The sequence below is a fragment of the Apus apus genome, chromosome 4 (assembly GCF_020740795.1).
Source record: "Apus apus isolate bApuApu2 chromosome 4, bApuApu2.pri.cur, whole genome shotgun sequence".
Lineage (NCBI taxonomy): Eukaryota > Metazoa > Chordata > Aves > Apodiformes > Apodidae > Apus > Apus apus.
Window position 1 is genome coordinate 97,204,382 of NC_067285.1, and position 23,635 is coordinate 97,228,016.

The 23,635-nt window shown below is 36.9% G+C and overlaps 1 protein-coding gene across 2 annotated transcripts in view; it reads left to right on the forward strand.

Moving 5' to 3' along the window:
* The window catches only part of ADGRA3 (adhesion G protein-coupled receptor A3), a 62,707-nt gene extending 39,337 nt beyond the window's left edge, over positions 1–23,370 (forward strand). Inside the window, exons 9-19 of one of the 2 annotated variants that reach the window (XM_051617682.1) lie at positions 1,623–1,824; positions 4,984–5,133; positions 7,806–7,967; positions 8,225–8,428; positions 9,537–9,750; positions 9,903–10,111; positions 14,810–14,934; positions 15,483–15,606; positions 17,235–17,380; positions 21,499–21,594; positions 21,793–23,370. In XM_051617682.1, coding sequence (XP_051473642.1) covers positions 1,623–1,824; positions 4,984–5,133; positions 7,806–7,967; positions 8,225–8,428; positions 9,537–9,750; positions 9,903–10,111; positions 14,810–14,934; positions 15,483–15,606; positions 17,235–17,380; positions 21,499–21,594; positions 21,793–23,035 — 2,875 coding nt within the window. In that variant the 3' untranslated portion in view covers positions 23,036–23,370. The remainder of the gene's footprint in view (positions 1–1,622; positions 1,825–4,983; positions 5,134–7,805; positions 7,968–8,224; positions 8,429–9,536; positions 9,751–9,902; positions 10,112–14,809; positions 14,935–15,482; positions 15,607–17,234; positions 17,381–21,498; positions 21,595–21,792) is intronic. The other variant, XM_051617683.1, reaches the window with a different exon arrangement.
* Positions 23,371–23,635: the final 265 nt, after the last annotated feature.

A 23,635-nucleotide genomic window follows, 5' to 3' on the forward strand; every position in this document is an offset into this window, starting at 1 on the left:
AAACAGTTGTTCAAGGAGCTTGACTTGCTTATGGTACTGAAAGCCTGGGATGATCAAAGGAGGTCTCCTTTACTCTCAGTTAACTCTCAGATGTTGGTTAGTTGGATTTGAGGTCCCTAGCATTCTGTAATTTCTCTATGCATGCTTTTTGCTTTTAAACTTTAAATATTAGTGTTCTGAATGATAAATACTGCTTATGCATATCTTATCAAGGGGCAGGCAGACTGGCTGGCATTCCTTGTTGCTGTTGTTCTCCTCAGCATTGCAGCTTAACTTGGGTGTGGTTTCCGTCTTGTCATGGTTTAACCCCAGCTGGAAACTAAGCCCCACACAGCCTCTTGCTCACTTCCCCCTGGTGGGATGAGGGGAGAGAAATGGAATGGTAAAAGTGAGAAAACTCATGAGTTGAGATAGGTAAAGCAAAAGCTGTATATGCAAGCAAAGCAAGGAATTCATTCACTGCTTCCCATCGGCAGGCAGGTGTTCAGCCAGCCCCAGGAAAGCAGGGCTTCCTCACGTGTAATGGTTACTTGGAAGACAAACTCTATCACTCCAAATGTCCTTCTCCTTCTTCCTCCATCTTTACATGCTGAGCATGACATCATATGATATGGAATATCCCTGTGGTCAGTGGGGGACAGCTGTCCCAGCCGTGTTCCCTTCCAACTTCTTGTGCACCCCCAGCCTTCTCATTGGTGGGGAGGTATGAGAAGCAGAAAAGGCCTTAACTCTGTAAGCGCTGCTCAGCAGTAACTCAAACATCCCTGTATTATGTGTTTCCAGCACAAATCCAAAACATAGCCCATACCAGCTACTATGAAAAAATAAACTCTATCCCAGACAAAACCAGCACACTTGTATTATTATGTTTTCCTTTGAATCAGTTTTGATTTTATGAATGATCAGTGCACTGAAGACATACTGCATTTTAATTTTCTGTATATTAATTTTTATTTGTGTATATGTTTATGCAAATAAGTTTTTTAAGAAAAGTGTGTACTTCATGTTTCTCGAGTGAAAGGAATTCTTTTGTACCTCCTGAACATAACTTTTTAATAACATAATTGTTTTAATAACATAATTTATGTTTGGCATTATATTTGCTTGCAAAAGCATCACAGTTGTTGTACTACTGTCGCTGTTTCTTAGATACTGTCAATGTAGTCTTCTGTTCCAATCTGCAATTTACTAGTGATATGAATACATTTGACAGTTTTATTAATGCAAGTGAACAGGACAAGTAGAGAGCTTGCAGGACTTGCTACTATGTATTTAACAATTTTTGTAGTGTTAATACAGATTTTTTTTTTATTTTGTAAGGTAGGCCAATTCTCTGTATTAAAAAATTGTAAACTATTTTTAGCAATTTTATTGTCACCTTTTTCTCTCCACTTTTAACCTCATGAAAGAATGAAAAAAGCATTCTAGCATTGGAACTCATTTAGTTAATAGTACACAAATATGAACAGCTTGAAAATATTGAAGATGAGCCAGGGTGGCCTTTTAAAGAGTTTAGAGATGCTTAGCTTTGAGTGTCTCTTTATTTCATGTTGTAGTGCTTAATCCTTTTATTTACTTGTCATGTCAATTTTTTTTCTTTTTTTTTTCTTTTGACTCCCCAGGTGGCCTAGAACACTGGCAGGCATCACAGCATACCTGCTGTGCACACGTTATTCTGCTGGCAGTGGGATATATCCTGGCAACTCACAAGATGAGAGAAGAGCCTGGCGCAGATGCGACCGGGGAGGGTACTGGGCAGAAGAGGACTACTCCAGGTGCCAATATGCAAATGATGTGACTCGAGTTCTTTATATGTTCAATCAGGTAACTTGTTCTTTTCTATAAAATTAAACGCTTTAATGAAAATAAAAACTCCAAAATCTGTTTCTCAGGTTTTTTAAGCTGGTAATACTGGTGGTCTAGGTAGATTATGATGAACACTCACCTCTGAGTACAGCACTGGAAATTGTAGGTTTATGTTAACAGTTTGTTTTTAGTTCTAGTGTGCTTGAAGGTGCAAGGAGAACTTCCTTCTTTGGTGTCCTTGTGTAAAGAGTAAGAGAACGGAACTTGCTACATCTGGTTTTGTCAACTGGATGCCCTTTTCTACCCACATGTCCTATGACAAAACAAGGCTGGCTGAAGCTGTAATGGACAACAGCTGTGCTCATTATAACAAGAGAGAGCAGTCAAACTGCTCTGCCTCTGTTGCTGTAAGCCTCTCACAGACTTGGTGTGGCTGATGAGAGTTAATTAGTGAAAGTTTTAACTAGACTTCCTAATCTGCTAGTAATTACCAGGATACAATAGAGCATACTAGATTTTAAATGTAGCTGTGAAACAAATTTTTTCAGCTCCAAACTCCTTTTGAGGCTTATCTCTAGTTAATGCAAACTTTCACAAACACTGTTCCGCAGTGACGTATCTAGCCTTGTGCTAGGTGCTGTATTGAGAAATACTCCATAAACTCTTGAACCTCTGGTTTAAGCTTTATGTTTTCCACTGTGTAGTGTCAGATCACTGGTATTGATGCAACAGGAGAAACTATTGAGATATTATAATTTTGTTGTGGTGGTTTTGGTTGTTATTTTTTTTTTTAAAGAATAAATCTGTGCCACTTGAGCTAATGATGTTGGAAGCACCATACATGTTTAACTGGTGTCATGGTGCTTGTCTGACCTCAGGGTGGGATTACTGCATGTTGTGTGTGGTCAGAGTGTTTCAGTGTGTGAGCTTGCATACCTTTAAAGAGAATGTCACACTGTCAGAAGCACCACAGCTGCTGACTGGAACAGTGAGGATGCAAATTGATATTTGCCCTTTGGATGTCTCAGATTTATACACAAGATGAAGGCTTGACATCCAGCGGCTTGGGCTAACTGTAGTTTGAGATAAAACCATTGACCTGCACATTGCAATAAACTGCATATCGTGTAGATGAGTTGTTGCTGGCTGGCTCCTTCTGTGTTCAGTTACTTATAAATGCAGACATAGCTTTTTTTATTCCTGCTCTGGTTCCCTGAGGACCAATGAACACTGGCATAAGAAAGATGGAAAGGGTGGGAGGTAGAGAAGGGGAAAGGACTGCCTGTTGTGGTCCAAAATACACTTAGGGGTTGACAGAAAGGTTTGTGCTCTACTGCTTTACATTCCTAGCACTAGAGGTACATACCATGGTTTAGTCCCAAGAAACATATTTGGGGACTTAAATAAAGGGTGGAGACCCTTAATGACTGGTTAGCAGTTGGGAGATGATGCCAGAGATCCCTTTGTTGTCCCTTTGTGGAACAGATTGGTTGGGCAAAGTTGATTGTTTGCTTATTGAGCGTTTTGGGTGCTGTTAGTTTGCTTTTTCCTCTCCTGGCAATTCATGTTTTACTGCAAGGCCTGTAACAGCTCAATGCTACTATGTTTAGAGTCCCAGCTGCTCCAGAGCCTAGATTGCTTCAGCCTGTTAAAACTGCTTCTGATTAGCCAACATTTATTGGGTTGTGCAAGAATGTTGCCAGCTGCATTAGGAAGCCTGAAATGTGAGGTCAGCTTGGTTAGCTTGAGAAAAGCAAAAGTATAATTTCCATGGTTTAAGTAGATAAGTCACTATTACCTGCTTAAGAATACACGCACACAAGTATGCTACACTGAAACAGAGGTTTTAAATTTTTTTTTAAGGGAGAAGTGGCATGTTTTGGTTTATGATTTGGTTTTGTGCATTAGAGCCTTCCTCTTTTTATGTGTAGCTGGTCTGGAATTTTTAGCAGTATTATAGAATCATAGAATATGCTGAGTTGGAAGGGACCCATCAGAATCATAAGCTCCAACTCCTGTCCCTGTGTAGGGAACCCCAAGAATCACACCATGTGCCAGTATTCTGCACAGAAATTTATTATCTCTTTGAGACTAATATTAAATGTAATAATAAGCATCTTTAGAGCCTTTGAACACAAAGGTAGCTGAGCTGTTTTAAATCTTAGAACTCTGCCAAGAAATTTAAATCAAGTAGGGATCTAAGTTTAAAATGGAGTGAAACCTTTGGAACATTTATATACGACCATTTATATTTCACTGTTCTTCTAGTTATAGGTGAAAAAAATCATGTTTAAAGAATGATCAAAATATTTTACAAAATATCTGAATTTGAAAGTTGACTTTGTTCAGTGTGCTAAGCTTTAAATGCATAATTTTAGTGTTTTGGAAAAAAAAAAATTCCATTAATAGCATTTAAATTTATGTACAAGTGCTAGGACCAGCAGGGACAAATATATAGTTGTGCTTATGTGGCACACTGCAAACTCAGTAGAGCAGAGCAGGTATCTGTACACCAAAAAACAGAGAGGCAGGATATCTCTAGTTTGGATTACCATGGATAAATAGTGTCTGAACATGAGCTGATGACATTTGCACAGCTTTTGACTGTACTACATGTTGATGTTGCCTACTACTTAGTGAAGAATTTTCCAGCATGGTGCTTGTTTCGGGAATGAAATAATGAGCTTTGTCATAGAGATGATCCATTGTGGGATTTTTGTGTGTGTTCCATTCCAAATGTTTTCTGTAATTACAGAATGAAGAGTAAGTTCTACTGCAGTGGTATGTTTTAATTTTTTTGACTTCTCTCTCTATAAACACCATATTTTAGGAGCTTTGTTTTGCTGTGTCTAGGCTCTGGTGAAAAGGAAACCAAGCATTTGACAGTACTTTTAGGTTTTGTTTTTCCTCCTTTTCTTGGTGCAACACCTCTTTCCTTTCTAGAACAACGGGACAAGACCCAGTTTCTGGCTGCTGGTACAAATGGTGGTTCTCTGGCTCTTAAGAAATGTTGTTAACAGATAATGTTCTAGTTCCTAGCTGCTTAAAGCATTGTGATCCCTGTTGGGATTGCTATCCTCTTGGAGAAAATGCTTATTTCTTAAATGCTAAAGTGTTGCCTCTATCTTGTACTTCATTTTCACTTCATCAAAATTCATATGTTTGTTCTCAATGTAGATGCCGCTCAACCTCACTAATGCAGTGGCAACAGCAAGACAGCTCTTGGCTTACACTGTTGAAGCAGCAAATTTCTCTGACAAGATGGATGTTATTTTTGTGGCTGAAATGATAGAGAAATTTGGAAGATTTGCTGAAAAATATAAAGAGGTAACTGGATAATTTGCCATCACTTTAAAGATAATCAAAGTGTTTGTCCTTAAGGATTCTGAGCAGTGAAACCTTCTCAACATTAGACGCAGGCGCTGAGTTAGTGGATTATCAGATTCTCTTCCATGTTTTTGTTTGTTTAGTAGGTCCCTGAAGTTGCTGACCCATGGTCACAGACTTTGCATTCGCGCTGAGATGATCCAGCATTCACTGGACCTGTAATGTGAGTAACACCTCTGGTCAGCACTGGAGCAGGGAGATAGGTACAGTAAGTCTGTTTTTATTTAATATGGAGTGGGTCACACAGGTTTTCATTGATGTGTTCTTATCTAAAAAATATAAATAATGAAAGCCTCAGAGATCCTCTCAATAGTGAATAAAACAAGACTTATCTTCTCCCCTCTCACCACAGTAGACTGTCTTTATTCAGTATTGAGCTGTATCTCTAAGGTTTTCACTATTCCTATATCTTGCAGGATACAAGATAAGACATTAAAATAAAATCTTAGAGAACGCTCATTTTCGGGGAGATAAATGCAAGTAGTTGAGTAGTCCCACTAGTGGGTAGGAACTCTCTGTTTCACTGCTGAACAGAGGTTATATTGATCTCACTGTACAGTGCATGTTGGGAAGCTGGAGACCACAGTGCCTCAATTTTAAACATGAGCAAAAAAAGCCAAATTTCCCCATCCACCATCAGCAAACCATAAATGCTGGTTCTAAATTCTTTGCAGAACTCTGTGGAGAGTTTTCAGGCTAAATCTTTTTTTTGCAGTCGTAGCGTGGATATTTTTTGTGTATTTTGGAATTATAGAAGCACTTCATTAAATGTCTGGTTTTGTACCTAGTCTAAAAAAGAAATGTGTTTTAGATTGCTCCATGATTTGTTACAGTATAAGGATGTACTTTTCCCAGCTGTGATTTAATGTCTGTAGAGTGACACAATCTGACATTACTTTGCCATGTTTGGAGGTAATAGATGATACACAAAAAAGTTAAATTCATAGGTAGTTTTGGACTTAGAAAATTTATTTATTAATTGGTTGACTTGAAGTCAACCTTTGATTTGCTGATATATTCAAGGAACACAAGTGCAATTTCATTTAATAGTTTTTGGTAGCTATTAGTAAGACTTAATTATTTCTTATTAGGGCATTACTCTACAGACCTTTTCTTGACACTGTATTTGCTTACACCATCTCACTGTCAGTTCCTTAGTTTGCATTACGGTGGCTGTTCTGAAGAGAAATACTGTAAATTATAAAAAGCTTCTTCTAATAACTTTTTCATATCAGAAAAAAAAAACAAACTGAAGAGAAATGTTCAGAAAGTTCTTAGTAGGTTATCTTCAGTTGAATGCAGTTGGAAAAAATTGTGCTTACTTTGATAAGAGAGGAAAGAATAATGTGTAGTATTTTTTTTAAATTATGGAACAGGCAAAGTCCTGTGACTTCAGCGTCTAATTACTCATAATTTATTGTAATAACACCATTTGTTGATATGTAAAACATGTTACTGGTTTCCAAGTAGTAATAAGTCATAATAAGCATCTTCAATTAATTTAACTTTGATTTGATCTTGAGCCTGCAAATGCTGCTTGAGGGTCTGTGTCAGCTGTTCAGATTGTTTATGGATTGTGGCTTCTGTCCCTAAGGAGACAGTTCTTAAAACAGCAAATATTTTTATATTCCTATTCCTGCCTTTATTTTTAAAGATTTTTTAAAAAGAAGAAACTACAGTGTTGTGTCCTTATTACTAATGATCTGAAATTAGGAAACCTGGGTAGTAAGTGAGATGTCTTCCTCACCCCACCCTCTTTCTCTTTATGCAGAAAATTCCAGTCCCAGAATTTAGGCACTGTGAATTGCATTTCAGTCAATTCTAACCAGAAGATACACACACCTTCCCTTTTGGTCCAGTATTTGTCACTCTTTCTTAAATGTTGTAAAAATCTGGTGTAGGTCGATGTTGTCAATGTATATTCTCAATAATCTTGCCAGAGTTGTGGCTTAAATAAATTAATTTCCTTTATAGTTTTTATTTGTCATACAGAAGGCAGGATAAGGAGTGTGAGGGTAAACTTACAACAATTGGTGGTTTGAAAGCAGCTCTGGTACCTACCAGTGTTTGCTGTCTCTCACGTATAACCTGCAACCTAAAATCATTCATGCAAAATTGAAGGCAAGCAAGGAAGGAAAGAAAAGGCAGACGTGGCAAAAGGAAGAGAAGCAGGATTGCGTGCTAGTTTTTGCCTGTGTTACTCTTTTCCTATTATCTTCCCCCATACAAGCAAACTGTGTTGTTGTTGATTTCTAGGAGTTCTATTTATTTTATGTTTAAAGTTGAGTTTAAATAATCCTTTTAGAATAATTAGTACAGTAGAATGTGGAGTATTACACTCTTTGCTTTTAATGTTGCTTCTCATATTTTGTTTTCTAAATGTAATGTAAACAGACAAATTTCATTTGAATGATAGTATTTTTTTGAATGGATGTAGATGTCTGAGTCAAAGTATTTCAGTATCTCAACCTCACAAGTGGTGACTGAAATGGGAACAACCAATTTCCTTCTGCTTTTTGTGCTGTCAAGTCATTTTGTATTTTCTGATAATGATCCTACTTGAGGAATGCTTTCAAATATATAAAAATAGTCTTATTTCTCTTCCCTGTTAGCTTGGTGATGTGATGGTGGACATAGCAAGTAACATCATGTTAGCTGATGAACGTGTTCTGTGGATGGCACAAAGAGAAGCCAAGGCTTGCACGAGAATTGTTCAGTGTTTACAGAAAATTGCTATGTATCGGCTTGCAAATGGAGCTCAAGTTTATTCTACTGTAAGTATAAATCTATTTATTTTGAATATTTTTTTCTAGCTATTGAGTTTCAATAGCTCTATATTTTTCTTAGTAGATGTTGGAATTATCTGAAATGCCTGCTGTTTCTGTAGGGAGAAGAGAAATACTCTGAACGGATTTACCTCTGTCAGATAAACGGTTTTCTAGGTGTTTTTTTTCTGTTGTGGCAGAGAATACATTTAAGATTATTCATCCTGCATTGGTAATATTTTAATGTTTGACTTCTGTGTCCACAGTATTCTCCAAATATTGCTCTTGAGGCTTATGTAATAAAGGCTGCTGCTTTCACTGGGATGACATGCACCGTGTTTCAGAAAGTGGCTACATCAGACCGTACAGGACTCGGTGATTATGGGAGAAGAGATCCAGATGGAAATCTAGATAAACAATTAAGCTTTAAGTGCAATGTTTCAAATACACTATCAAGTCTGGCTTTAAAGGTTGGATACTCATTTTTTTCATACTGACTTTGTAATAATGTCTTAAATATGAACTATTTGGAAAGCAAGCTTACATTATTAACTTCAAATGCTACCGCAGCATTTTTAAGTAATCCAGAATGACTGTGACAAGAGGTAATAAGAGTGAAAATTATAATAGAGTTTGATTATAGAATAATTTTCAATTGATGCAATTTTTAATGAGTAGGTGTGGGTTTTTGTTAAAACATCTGAAGTTGAAAGATGCTTACAGACCTCTCATAGGTATGCAAATTGAAATGCTCTCTAGTTCATAATAATACTTGGCTTTATTTTGCTGCATTTTCACCTTCATTACATATTAAAACAGGTATTAAGTCTCCTTAAAATCTGTAATATTCTGCTCAGAGTGATACTGTAATTAAGCATGAAGTAGAAGATAAACCTGAAAAGTTAATTTTGTGTTGTGTGTTTGTGTACATACACAGATCCACACATACATACATATATGCAGGTGTGCACAGAATGGAAACGCTTCCTCGTGTTCTATAGAAGTATTTTTTTGGTTACATTCCCCAACATACCAGTTTGCTTTTATTACTTAATGTGCTTGAATGTCACTGCAGGGTATATTTATTATTTAATTATATTTATGCATTTATGTGAAATTGCATGCATGCTTCTCTACCCAAATATAATTTATATACAAGTTATCAAAGCCTGTTTGTATATAGTGTTTCATTTTGAATAGTAATAATTCAGAATTGAAGCATTCTTTGTCTGCTTGTCTTGGTTGTGGCTTCTAGTTACCAGTAGTCTAATCTGGAACATTCTTGCAGTAGTTTACTGATGTCAACTTCAATTTTGATCTCTGTAACAAGTAAGGTAACTAAAAAATCTTAACTCTTGTTGTCTTTTTAAAAAAGTGTAAAGACTTTAATAACCTGATTCAACCAACTATTATATCATGCATTACTTGGAAACAGTGTCAGATAGGTTTTTCACAGCACATAGTTTGTTAAATGCATTCATTCATCTCTGAAACTGTTCAGTTAGAGGAGCTGCTAATTTAATCTCTGTAAAGAATTTAATTTTCTCTTTAAAACTTTAAAAATATGTTTATTTCTAGAACACGATTGTAGAGGCTTCTATCCAGTTGCCAGCCTCCCTTTTCACCCAAAAGCAAAAAAGAGAAATCAGACCAGCAGATGAATCTGTCTACAAGCTTCAGCTCATTGCTTTTCGCAATGGAAAGCTTTTTCCAGCAACAGGGAATTCAACAAATCTGGCTGATGATGGGAAACGTCGTACAGTTGTAACACCAGTTATTCTTACCAAGATAGGTTTGTTTGTTACTATTACTGTATGATATTTAAAACTAAGAAATGTTTTTCACTCCTTTGCTTCAACTAGTGTCTATCTACTAAAAGGTTTTTAGCATTTGATGTGTTACATGTGGAGAAATCTGTGTGCAAATACCTGTCTTTTGTAACAGATGGCTTGAACCTGGCCAGTCACCACGTTCCTATCAACGTGACACTGCGGCGCATTGCGCACGGAGCAGATGCTGTGGCAGCTCAGTGGGACTTTGATCTGCTGAATGGACAAGGGGGATGGAAATCTGATGGTTGTCGCATTCTTCTGTCCGATGAAAATATTACTACCATTCAGTGCTACTCCCTCAGCAACTATGCAGTTTTAATGGTATGACACTTAGAATTACCTCTCTCTTTCTGAAACTTACTAATCTTAAAAATGCAATTTTGGGGTTTGGGTTTTTTTTTCTTGCATTAAAGAAAATTAGCATTCCCGTATTTCATGACACATAAAATTAGACATAAGAAGTAAAACTTCAGGTTTTACTGCTTTGATATAAATGTTGATGTAAGATTAAGTGGAAATCTGTCAAAGTGGAATTAACTGCTGTATGTACTTAACTACCATTCAGTGCTACTCCCTCAGCAACATTCATATGGCAAGTACCATGTTATAGGAAGCCATTTTAATGAGCTACTTCACGAAATGGGCTTTTATGAATTTTAGTCTAGCAACAACAGCTTAAAGGTAACAGTTAAAAAAACATATCTTCTCTGTGTTAAACTAAATTTCTTAGCTTTGTCTGTTGGCACTTTCCCTAGGCTTGGTTGTTTCGTTGGGGTTTTTTTTGTTTGTTTGTTTGTTTGTTTTCTGTGATCCATAACCAGAGATGGACATTTCACTGCAAATTAGCTGTTCATTCACTAGTATGTAGGTCTGTTGCCTACATAGGAGACTCTGATTCAAAAAGGAAAATAAAATCAAAACACTTAGTTACTATTAATTTTTTAAAAAAATATTGCTTATGAATAAGTCTTAGCATATTGATGTCAGTAAAATGGTTAAGCAGTTCTAAAGTGTAGTGATAGTTGGAGAAGGGAGTGGGACACCTTCTTTCAGTCCTCTTCCATTTTGAAATAGGATTTCTTTTTTTCTTTGTTCCCAGGGCTCTTCATTTCAGAATTTGGTCTGGGATGCTTCCCTTTCCACAGATGATGACTGTTTGACTGTTCGTCAGTCATCACCACAGACACTAAATGATAAAATGTGATAAATAAAAGTGGTAGGCTAGCAGGAAGCTGAATGAAATAGTAAGAGGAAATAAGGAAATATTGTTAACTGATGTGTAAATTTTGTGTGGGTTTTATTGTAATTAGTGTGCTCTGTGTGGAATTAAATGTATATTTTTATGTAATCCTCCATGGAAGAAAGATAATTTCTTTATGACAATTAGTGCGTGAGAAGCTGATACTTCTGTTTTCCAACTCAATTTTTCAAAAAATCTTCCTCTTAAGAGAATTAAGTAATAGAATACCAAAAAGTTAAATGTACATAAAATTAAGATTTATATGCCAAGCTTTTTAAAAGCTCAAAGTGAGTAACTTTTCCCTTTACCTGTGAAGGTAACATTTTAAATTACTTCAAACTGTTATAATCCTGTAGCTGCCTTATTTAATATTATAAAATCTATAATCCTTTCCTAAAGCATTAGTGTTCTTTTAAATAGAATTAAACTTCATTTCTACGTGCAGTATCCATGTAAAGAGAGGTTATGCTTTAAATTGGTCACATTTCTGCCATCTGGAGGAAGAAAAATGAAAAGCATATTCAATCTGCTGCTGTAGATAACTATTTCTAAATTAATACATGGTAAGAGTATATAAATATCTTATTGTGAGTTATATAGCTAACTTTTGACATTCAGAGATCAAAAAAGTTAGAGGAAAGGGCAGACTTCTTCCTTTTCTGCCAGTGGCTCTCATTCTATGCTTGCACAAAGCTGGTATTCCTTAAATACTCAGCTGCTTAAAATGTTAGGTTGTAGGGGCTGGAAAGGAGGGGGGGTAGATGGAGGAGAACAAAGAGCAGTGCTCATCTAATAGATGTTCCTAGCACAAAGTTAATACATTATAAAAGCTCTGGATATTGAAGTAGCTGCTGAAAAAGGTTTTCATAATGCCTATCCATACATTAACTAAAAAAGCTAAAATAGCCTATTTAATTTGTAGACTCCCATAATGTTGTCGAAGTCCAGGGTCTGTTCCCAGGCTCATAGGAAGTTCTTTTGGGTTCAGTTTTAGAAGTCTGGCTTTTAATTCAGCAGTTGTCATTAACATCTAATACATGAACAATAGTGGCAGGAGGGACCTGAAGAAAATATTCCATTTCCTGGCTAGGTGGCAAATGCCTTAACCAGAGTTACTTCACTCTTTTTTAGTTTATTTTACTCTAGTACTTGTGTGTAGAAAAAAGCAGGTTGTCGTGTACTGACCCATCTTTAGATGTTTCATAACACAATGTAAAGTTCTCACTGGTAAGAAAACCTATAACTGACTGCCTAGTTTTCTAATCTAGTGATTTAGGAAGATAAAGCTATAAACTTTGTATTTTATTTTGAAGTAATTTTAACCACTCTTTAATAATAGAAGAGATAAGCAGGAGGCTCAGCTGAAATCTCATTATTACAAGCCTGCAGCAGAAGAAAAAAACAGCAATGGCAGCTGAGAAGAAACAGAGTTCTGCTAGTTGGCTATAAATGCAACAAGGTTGTTCTTAATGTCATCTCTACTGTTCTGTAGCTCTTATTCTTAAAGTTCACAGGAGTGCATGCATAACATCTTGTTACCTGTCACCAATCTGGAAGTAGCAACCAGAATTCTGCAGTTTCTTTTCTCAGATACTCACCAGCCGCATGTGCCAAAACATTCGCTCATGCTTGTAGCAGCAGTGGGTTCCCAGGGATCTCCAGCTGGATATCAACCAGGCCATGGGAAGTGTTGAAATCAGATGACACTGGCTGCCTGAGGCGTATCTTAGGATCTTTCCCAAAGTGTTTTTTCCAGGTGCCAAAGAAAACCAAATACATAAAAATCAAATGGACGATCTGATTAAATTAGTTTGAAATGAGGTTGGTGAGTTAGTTAGGAATAACAAATTTGTATTCTGATGAAAGAACAATTGAAGGAATGGTGAAGAGACTGTTGACTCTAATTAAATTGTAAGCTTCAGTTCAATAACTCTTCTCTTGTCCATGACATCAGATTACCCTGTTTAACCTTAAAAACAGATTATATATCACACTGACTTTTCTCAAAACAAATGGAAGCTTCCTCCTAATGTTCTGCCATTCTTTGCAAATGCCAGAGTTGTTTTCCTTTTCCCCAGCACACTTTTTTAGAGGTCTGAGTAAGCCAACTCTAGAGGTTTGAGTGGCACATTCAGAATTATAGGTGAGAGAAGTTTCTGTATTCTGAAAAATGACTCTTAACAGATTTTTTCCACTGATCTTTGTTAAGCAAATTTGTTTTATTTTGTGCTGGAGAGAGCTTGAGGTTTTGGGGGTTTTTTGGTTGTTTTGTTTTGGTTTGGTTTTTTTAGTGTTCATTACTAGTATGGAAATGGATCCCTTGTAAATTGTAACTGCATCCAAACAATTATTTTTTCTTGCTGTTCTTGGTGGTAAATGAAAATGGAATTCCTCAGATGTTATTCGAAATACTGCCATGCTTTAGCAGTCCCAAAGTTCCATTCCATGGTTTGTCCTTGGCTAGTATTTTGACAGGTGGGTTCAGAAAACTTGAATAATGCTAAAAAACTATTGTTTGAGTTACCAACTCCCTATTCCAGTCAAACAATAACCATAGAATAACAGTCTGGTAGGAACACGTGGGTGTCATTTGGTCCAATTACCTGCTTGAAGTTTTGTCAGCTTCAAAGTTGGATCATATTGCTCTGGGTCAGCTTCAGTCAAGCTTTGAGTTTCTCCAAGGACAGAGATTACACAGTCTCTTTGGGCAGTAGGTCAACACTCACATCAGAAGTTTTTTCTGGTATCTAATCAGAATTTTCCATGTTGCTGATAATGTCCATTCCCTCTCATCATTTCATTGTTCAGCTCCAAGAAGAGTTTGACTCACTCTTCTTCACACTACCCTGGTAGGTAGCTCAGTATAATAATGATATTTCTCCTATCTTCCTTTTCTTCTTGAAGATGAACAAACGCACCTTTTTAGTCTCAGACACTGTGTGCTTCAGCCTGCTAGTCATCCCAGTGATGTGGTTAGACTTGCTCCATGCAGTATGTCAGTGCCTTTCTTGTACTGGGGAGCCTCAGGTTGAAGACAGATCTGCAGAGGTGGCCTCACGATCCCATAGAGAAGGGAATAATAAATTCATCCACTTGCTGTGGTTTTGCTAGTACAGGCAGGTATGGCCTTGGGCTGCAGGCTACACTGCTGACTTGTGCTTGACTTTTGTCTACCTGTACCCTGAAGTGGTTCTTCTGTTGCTTTCAGTACAGTGCTCAGACTGTATTGTTGCATGCATGGGGTTATTCAATCCCAGATGCTGATCTTTTCACATTTTCCTTTGCTAAATTTCATGATGTTTTATCAGACCATTTATCTGGCTCAACAACATCCCTCTGAATATCATCCAGTCTATTGATCAGTCTCACCAGTCTATGGCATTATCTGAAAACTTGCTGAGGGCACTTCTGTATTGTTCTTTGGGTTGTTGCAGAACACATGCAGGATTCCTAACTGAAACACACAGTTCTACGTGCTCTACAGTTACGTATTTTAAGAAGAAAATTGTGCGTGTCTATAAGCTGCTGACTTATCTTTATATTCAAGCATATGTGAAGTTTAATTGTTCTGTGAGATGTGTGACTGCATTTATAAAGGTCAGCCAGAACAGCAGATAATTGTGGAAGAAAGCCAGAACATCAAATAATAATTGGAGGGCTATGGGAGGACTTAATCTAGAACACTGCTGTTCTTTATTTTGTGTTCCCTGTGCCAATTCCCCTGCCCCACAGAATGAAGAGATAAGGTGGACTAATGTTAATTTTGTTTTTGTTGTCAGGACTTGACAGGAGCTGAATTATATGTGCAGCCAGCTGATCTTTTGCATCCAGTAATTTATGCTACTGCCATGGTTTTGCTAATGTGCCTGTTGATGATCATAGTCAGTTACATATACCATCACAGGTATGAATCAACATCACTAAACTACAAAAATTAGTTTAATGGGGATTAGTACTACTTTTTCTTTTTGATAGGAACAAGACATAGTAATCTGCGTTTCTTGGTTTGTTTGGGTTGTTTTTTCTATAGAATTTGTTGATGCAAACTAACAGTTAAGGAGCTATTTCGTCTGTTCTTGGATATGAAAATTAAGCTTTCGTAACCATGCACCTCTTTAATTCTTTGCTTTTACTTCATTATAAAAGAAGAGACCACTCAAGAATGATTGTAGAATTTAAAAACTATTCAGCCCCTTACACTTCTATTGATGTGAAAGCTTGAAGCCTAAAATTTTTTAATCAGGCCCAAATACTTGTATAAAGCTAGTTAATAGGAGGGAGTTTAAATTTCTGGTGATGAAGACCAGAGATTATATTTGATTACAAAGTATGTGGTAGTCAAACAATCATTAACAGTAATTATATCTCATTTATCACAAGTGTGTCTTGCTACTTTCTGAAAGACAATAATGCAGCTGTGTTTCATGTTGTCTAATTTGTTTCTTTTAACAGTGTGATCAGGATCAGTGTAAAAAGCTGGCATATGCTAGTTAACCTGAGTTTTCATATTTTCCTGACATGTGTTATGTTTATTGGAGGTATAACTCAGACCAGGAATGCCAGCATTTGCCAAGCAGTAAGTAAACACACAAGCACTTTAAGAAATTAATGGCCAGTTTCATACTCCTGTATATGTTTATGCACCCCTTGCCTCCTACAGAACACTGATACTGTACAAACATTTTCATCAGAATGTAAAATTTAGAAAAAAAACTATCAGTCTTCTTTTTTCTTAAAGCTTTATCTTGTATTTTCATCCAGCCAAGAAGATAAAGCTAATTTTTTACTTAAAAAGTATTTCAGAAGTGCAACAGAAACTTTTTTTTCCCAAAATGCTAGGACAAAACCAAAAAAGTTTTTACCTGTTTGTTTTCTTTTTGAGGCTTACTTATTTTGAAATTGTTTTATAGGCCTGTATGTGGCCTTTACAGACCATATGAAAAGTGGTTTCCACAAGCATTAAAAGATTTATTTCCACTTTGCTCAAGATAACCTTAAGGGACAGAAAGAGGGGTGTTTTCAGTTGAAGACCTGTGCTTTGCCTAAATAAACTTTACTGGGATTTTTTGCTTTGCTGGGACTCCTCTTTTATAATGCTTTGTTCGTCTCAGGTTTGGCCATCTCCAGTTCAGTTGCCATGTTTCAGTGTAATAACAGTTGCTGCTTTGGAATTATATCAGTGAATTTTAAAAATTTTTTATTTTTTCTATCCTGTGATTCATAGAAGTTTCTAATCCCTCACCATAATGTTCCATCATGCTTTCTGATTGAATTTACAGTAGTTATTAGTTTGACGGTTCAATGTATTGCAATAAAATATGTCCCTGATCTTTCTCCTACAAATAAAGAGAAAATGCTGGTCTGTGCACACAAACACATACATCTACATATGGAGATGAGGAAATAGTTTGACAAACTGTCATCTTTTTTCTTGTCTTCTTGGAAACAGTAGTCCTCCAAGAGAAATTGTGTGATATGGATGGGTTGTTTACAGTTCTTTTAGTGGTGATTGAACTTGCAAAAAACCCCACCTCCATCTTAACAGAAACTGAAGTGTCACCACTTCCATGCATGTCTGCTCTCATTTAAGGGATATATGAAACCTGCTTCTTGCAGTCAGTTTATCTCAGTGTTGACTAATAAGTAAGGAAATACAGGGGAACCAGATTATACCTTTTCTTAACAAAACCCCAGGGAACTTGAGAATTCCTCAAACTTCTTTTAAGAAAGCAACACTCAGTTTGTATAATAATGCAGATGCAATTGCCACCTGCTAGGTAGTTACAATATCATTATCTTGCTGTTCCCTTACTTATTTCAATTTGAATATCATTTGTAAAATGAGACATGTTAAGTGTTGCATAAAATAGTTTCCTAAAGTGTATCATTGATAGAAAATCTTAAAAATATTGGCCAGCAAAGTTCTTCCCACATGAAGTTTTCCTTCCACTAGAGGCAACTGCACCTACTTAGCCATTACAGACCAAACTGATAGAAAGACAGGCCTGCATAATAGATTTTACATTTTTGAAAACCACAATGACTTGGCATTTAAAACAGTAATAGTAAAATAAGGGGATTTTTTTCTTCTCTTGAACTGAGCCTTCAAATTCAGGTTTTATGCAAGTTGCATGTTAAGTGATCGATTTTTTTAACTTGGTAGAAAGGAAATCTCTGGTGATTAATTTTTCTTTATCTTTTAAGGTTGGGATAATTCTCCATTATTCGACTCTTGCAACAGTACTGTGGCTGGGAGTGACATCTCGTAACATTTACAAGCAAGTAACTAAAAAAGCAAAAAGATGTCAAGATCCTGATGAGCCACCTCCTCCACCCAGACCAATGCTGAGGTAAGTCTGTTGTTTGTTTCTGCAACTCATTGTTTCCCAGGTTGCTATGCTTATATTCTGACCAGAAAATATAACACGTCAATAGTGTTTTTTTACAAGAGCCTTTCACAAAAAATTTTCTGTCCAGGTCTGTAAAGTCCCTTCCAGATTTTCCTGTTCTTCATCATTATGTTGAGTAGGATGAGATGAAGGACAATTGGTCTTATATATTACTGTTGCAATGCTAAGTTCCTGATTTGTAAATTAAGAAATCAGTAGTGTTTCAGCATCACTGCTGCAGCTTTGAGTAAGACTTCAGATAACAATATTTCTCATTAAGTTATCATAGAAGAAAGAATGTGGAGAACTGTGTTATCACATAATTTACAAACAGTGCAGTTTAAGTAAATAAAGTTAGTGTTTTCCAGAGATTGCATAAAAATAATTTGAAAAAAAAAAAGGTATCAGTCATTATCAAATGAAAATAGTGCTCCTTATGAAGCATTCCTTTTACAATTTTTATTTCTGAAGTCACTGAAATGGAACAAACTAATTATATTTGAAATTCACCATATGTCAAATATTTTTAATAGAAAACATTACCATACATATAGCTCACTGATCCTCTGGGTATTAATTAAAAACTGCTAAGCTGAAATTCTCCACAAGATGGCAGAAGTTGATTAATTTTCATTAGTGTACAGGCTACTATTTTGAAAATTGATTTTGAGGTATAGAGAGTGCAGAAAATAGGAGATTCTTTTCTGCATATCATGAACTGAAATTTACAGTAAATCTGTTGTATTCACTGTATGGTATCCTGCCCATCACTGTTCGTCTGCCAGCAGGGTCCTGATTAGCCTTTTTAACATCTTTGTCTATCCCTTATTTGTCATGGATTTTTTGCTTTGGAATATGGTGCAGTCAAATTGACAGCCCCAAAGGCTCAGCTCTGCATAGATATAAACATGTCCAGACCATTTCAGATCTTGACACCTCATCGATGACAATGGTAGTAACTGTGGAGACAAGTATCAGAAGGGAGCAAACATGCTCCAGATTTTTTGAGATTTTCTCAATGTCCAGCTTCTTGCAGATCAGGAATTCCCTCATGCAGAGAGGTGCGTGATGTCTTTGCATGAAAGAGCCATAGATAGATTTTTTTTTTTCTTTCAGTTGCCTTTTACACATGTATTCAAAACAAAACTACCCATAGTGGCATAGGACAGAGTTTTTTGAAAGAGTTTCTTGTTTGGAACAGGTTACCTACTGTTATCAGGCTCCCTATTATTTGAATGCAGAGAGACAAAACAACTGTTTCTCTGCTTCCACACTGTTTATGTTGCTCCTCAGTATGCCTTTCAGAATTTTGGAACAGATAAAAAAAAGTGATAAATGTATATAGGTACGCATTTTTCTCCTTATTTGCCATATTTAAGTTAATCTGCTTTGTGTTCTTTGGGTTTAAATAACTTAATACCTGTTAAGCCGTCTTCCACTGTAGCATAGATAAGCTTTATTCTTGGGAAATTCATTGCATGTAAGACACTTTTGTTGATTAGGATGACATTAATTCAGTGTGTTAATGGGACTTTGTCACAGGACATGAAAAAGGTGGAGTCTTCGTAAGTAATCTGGTGTTCTTCAGAAAGCTGCTATAGACACTAGAGGAGGGTTTTACTGTGGCTCACAGTAGCCATGTTGAGAAAACAGTGCAATGCTTGACACTGGTTGGAATTTCTTAACTGTGAAAAACAAGTATATTGCATTGCTGTGCCAGGCAAGAGGGTGTAAAAATAACTGAGATCTTCAGCTGCCAATCACAAAAAGGAAATCACAAAGTTTATTGTGAAGAACTGTTATTTTGTTCAGCAGACTCCAGCCAAGTCAAAAGGAAACAGTTTGGGGCGTTTTTTACATAAAAGAACTGCTTTACAAGAAGCCCTGCTGAAGATCTTTAAAAGGGGATACTTAATGTAAAACATGACATAAAATAAAAATAAAAATAGTTGTATTACTGTAATAGAAATACTGGGTGAATGTTCTACTTAGAAATACAACATTTCACTATTTACATTTTTTTTTCTATTGACATCCTAACACCCCTTTTGTACCCATGTCACAGAATCACAGAATCACAGAATCTTAGGGGTTGGAAGGGACCTTGAAAGATCATCTAGTCCAACCTCCCTGCCACAGCAGGATCACCTAGAGCACATCACACAGGAACCTGTTCAGCTGGGTTTTGAATGTCAAGAGTCAATAACAGTGTGTTATTCCCACATTCTGTGCTAGAAACAACATTCATGGCCCCTACAATAGCTAGGGAAACAAAGAGCTAGGAAACAAAGGCAAATGCACATACTCCTTCCCAATAAAACAAGGAGCATTTAGTAAGCAACCAACTAGAAGAAGAGCTGCACCGGATTCTGTTATTTTCTTTCTTCATTCTTTGCTAATTTCAGTCTTTTGAACAACGACACTTTAATGATATTTTTTGTCTAAAAATATTCGTGTTCTCTTCAACGTCAGTACCACCTGAACCCTTTCTTTCCTCCATACCTTTCTTAGTTTTTTTTTCATCAATGGTAGCTGCTGTAGGGAGGAGAATTATGGTTGGTTTGTTTGGATTTGCTCCACTGTGTTAACAATGGGTTTACTCAACTCCTCTAGAGTAATTTATGAAAATCACTTTTTCCCCAAACAAGGTATAGAGGAACTTGTTTTTCTCTTTTTGATCTAACTTACGGAAAAGCTTTGGCTCATAGACTTTTCTGCCCCAGGATGCTAATATTACTGCATCTCCTCTAGCGTGCTTTGTACGTGTTATTTTCTTTACTACCATGTTCATACAGCTCCTTGCTGCATTATAATTTTTATTTGTAATTTGGGCTCTTAGGAATTGCTAGACTTAGACACAGCAATACACCAGTGTGCTTTTTTTGTTTGTTTGTTTTGATACTTGGTACCTTTGTGTAGGTCAAGGCCAGTTGTAACCACATTCCTTCAATACAGCAAACTCAACTACGGCTGCAAACAATCCATTTTGCTTCAGTCTCCCACCAGTAACAATTCGGTTTATGTAAAAACAGCTTCACTTACGTGTTTGTGTTTGAGTAGTGGTGCATCTTTCGGGCAGTTATTTAGTAACTTGTAGTGACTAAAGTAATTTTAGTGGACTAAAATCTCCCACAAACGTCTGTTTCATCTGGCCAGCTCCAGATTGCTGCATCAAGGTACAGAATAAACCAATGACAAAATTTGATCTTTGTAGGATTCAGCAAGTAAGGAATATATTTAGTGTACTTAGACTTGCAAGAAACAATTTATTTTAGACTGTTGTTTTGTGTCTTAGGTGAGACAGCAGTAACTGCTGGTGTAAAATCTGAAATGCAGTGGAAAGGTCCAGGATAATGGAAATAGGTGTTTCTTGTTGACAAAACAAACTGCCATCTGTATGTCACAGTAGTATTTTTCACTGCCTGTTATTACCTGAATCTGGACTGGATTAACCTAAGATGCAGGACAAAGTGCTATTAATTGGAATGATTGTCAGTAATTATAACCTGCCACTAATTAATTAAATGTGAATTAATAGAAATAAGAATGAGAAGTTAGATACTCAAAAGCTTATGTCCTTGTCGTTGTGAAGGTGTAGTTCTCATTAACGCCACCACAGGGAAGGAAGAGCTATATGCTATGAGATTATGGAGTCCATTAAAATAAACTCAATTAAAAAACCACCAACCTCCCAAACCCCTCCATACAAAAAAAAACAGACCAGTAACAAGAGTTCTTATGGCTGATCTTCTGAACCTAGTGTCTGTAATATTGGGCAAGTTCATCTCTGGAACAAGAGACGTACAATTAATGTTTTCCTTCCAAGTTTCTGTATTGTCTTCCAGCACCTTACAGCTTTTGACTGCCAGCATTTGCTTCTTCCTTGTAACTGTGTTCAGTGCCTTTGAGGGAGGTGAGGGTGGTTTACAACTGGAGGAAGAAAATTTGTAGTGCGGAAGACTTTACTGTAAGCAACTTGCATATTTCCAGAATCCTGGAAAGCTCTAATTTCCTTCACGGTGACTGAGTAAAATCCATTGCCTTTAAGTAGCCACTGATATACTGGCTTTATTTTTTAGGTTCTACCTTATTGGTGGAGGGATCCCTGTCATAGTTTGTGGAATAACAGCAGCAGCAAACATCCGAAATTATGGCAGCAGACCTAACGCTCCTTAGTAAGTGCCAAATAACTGAGAGTTATCTTGTAAGATTTCATGGGTTTGCTTTTCTAAGTACATATTGCAATTAATTCTGATTTTTCCAGAAAATGTCTCGCAGCCAAGATCCTTTCAAAGTACTGTTATGAACTGATAAAGCATAAGTGACTTGTGTGAAGATGTTAATTTTGTTTCTTTGGTTTGTTTCTTTTCCAGTTGTTGGATGAGCTGGGAACCTAGCTTAGGAGCATTTTATGGACCTGCTAGCTTTATCATTTTCATAAACTGCATGTATTTTCTCAGCATATTCATACAACTAAAACGTCACCCTGAACGTAAATATGAACTTAAGGAGCCCCTTGAGGAACAGCAGCGTCTGGCCACCAATGAACATGGGGAACTGACTCATCAAGATTCCTTGTCAGTGTCACTAGTTTCCACATCTGCTTTGGAGAACGAGCACAGTTTTCAAGCACAGCTGCTGGGCGTGGGCCTTACTTTGCTTTTGTACGTTGCTCTGTGGATCTTCGGAGCTCTGTCAGTTTCCCTGTATTATCCCACGGACCTGATCTTCAGCTGTTTTTTTGGGGCAACGTGTTTAAGTCTCAGTGCTTTTCTTATGGTGCACCATTGTGTTAACAGGGAAGATGTCAGGCATGCTTGGATAACGACTTGCTGCCCTGGAAGGAGCACGTATTCGGTGCAAGTAAATGTGCAGCCCTCCAGTTCCAGTGGAACCAACGGAGAGGCCCCGAAGTGCACCAACAGTAGCGCAGAATCTTCATGCACAAATAAAAGTGCATCAAGCCTAAAAAATTCTTCTCAAGGTTGTAAACTAACTAACTTACAAGCTGCAGCAGCTCAGTGCCACCCTACTTCTCTGCCATTGAACACGGGTCCTCAACTTGATAACAGTCTCACTGAACATTCAGTGGATAATGATATCAAAATGCATGTAGCTCCCTTAGAGGTACAGTTTCGGACCAATGGCCACCCAAGTCGGCACCATAAGAACAGAAGCAAGGGACATCGTGCTAGCAGGCTTGCAGTGTTGAGGGAATATGCCTATGATGTTCCTACAAGTGTGGAAGGAAGCGTGCAGAATGGCCTACCTAAGAGTCGACAAAGCAACAGCGAAGGGCATTCAAGGAGCCGAAGAGCCTATTTGGCCTACAGAGAACGTCAGTATAACCAGTCCCAACAAGACAGCAGTGATGCTTGCAGTACACTTCCAAAAAGTAGTGGAAATACTGATAAGACAATAGCTGCCAACAACAAAAAAGATATTCTAAGGAAACCAATAGCGGTTGAACTTGAAAACCAACAAAAATCTTATGGCTTAAATTTAGCCATTCAGAATGGACCTCTTAAAAGCAGTGGACAGGATGGACCCTTGCTCACTGCAGACAGTACTGGTAATATTAGAACTGGGTTATGGAAACACGAAACTACAGTGTAACATCATAATTCCTTGCAGGATGAATCCGTATGAACTGTGATTACACATTCCTTGAAGCTATTAACACTTTTAAAGACTGTTTACAAACTCTAGGTACTTTATGCAGGGAGGGAACAAAGATAATCTGCCAAGCAAGAGATTGTATGCATTATTATCTTTGCTGTTCATATAATGATGAACTCCTGGTATTTTGTGAAGTTTTTTTGAAGCATCAGTCTTGAGAGATGCAGAACATAACTTTGTACATTTTTTTTTTACCTGTAATCCTGCAGATGTGTCCACAACACATTTCAAATTTGTATTTAAATGTATAATAAATAGTATTTTCCCCAGCAGCCCAATGTTGCACTGATTTGTTGCATTCTCTTTAAATATTATTACCTTGAATGTAGTCTTGATGTTACTACTTCAGTATCTGAAACTTAGGAATTTCAGTTAATAAAGAAAATCTTTGGTTCATGAAATAGATAATGCAAATAGCTTAACTCATAAGGTCTAGCATTTGTTTGAAATGAAGGAGCTACAATTAAAAGAGATTTTTGGTATACAGGCAACTTGTTTACTTGAAAATAATTGTCTTCTACTTGCTGCCTAAGTTAG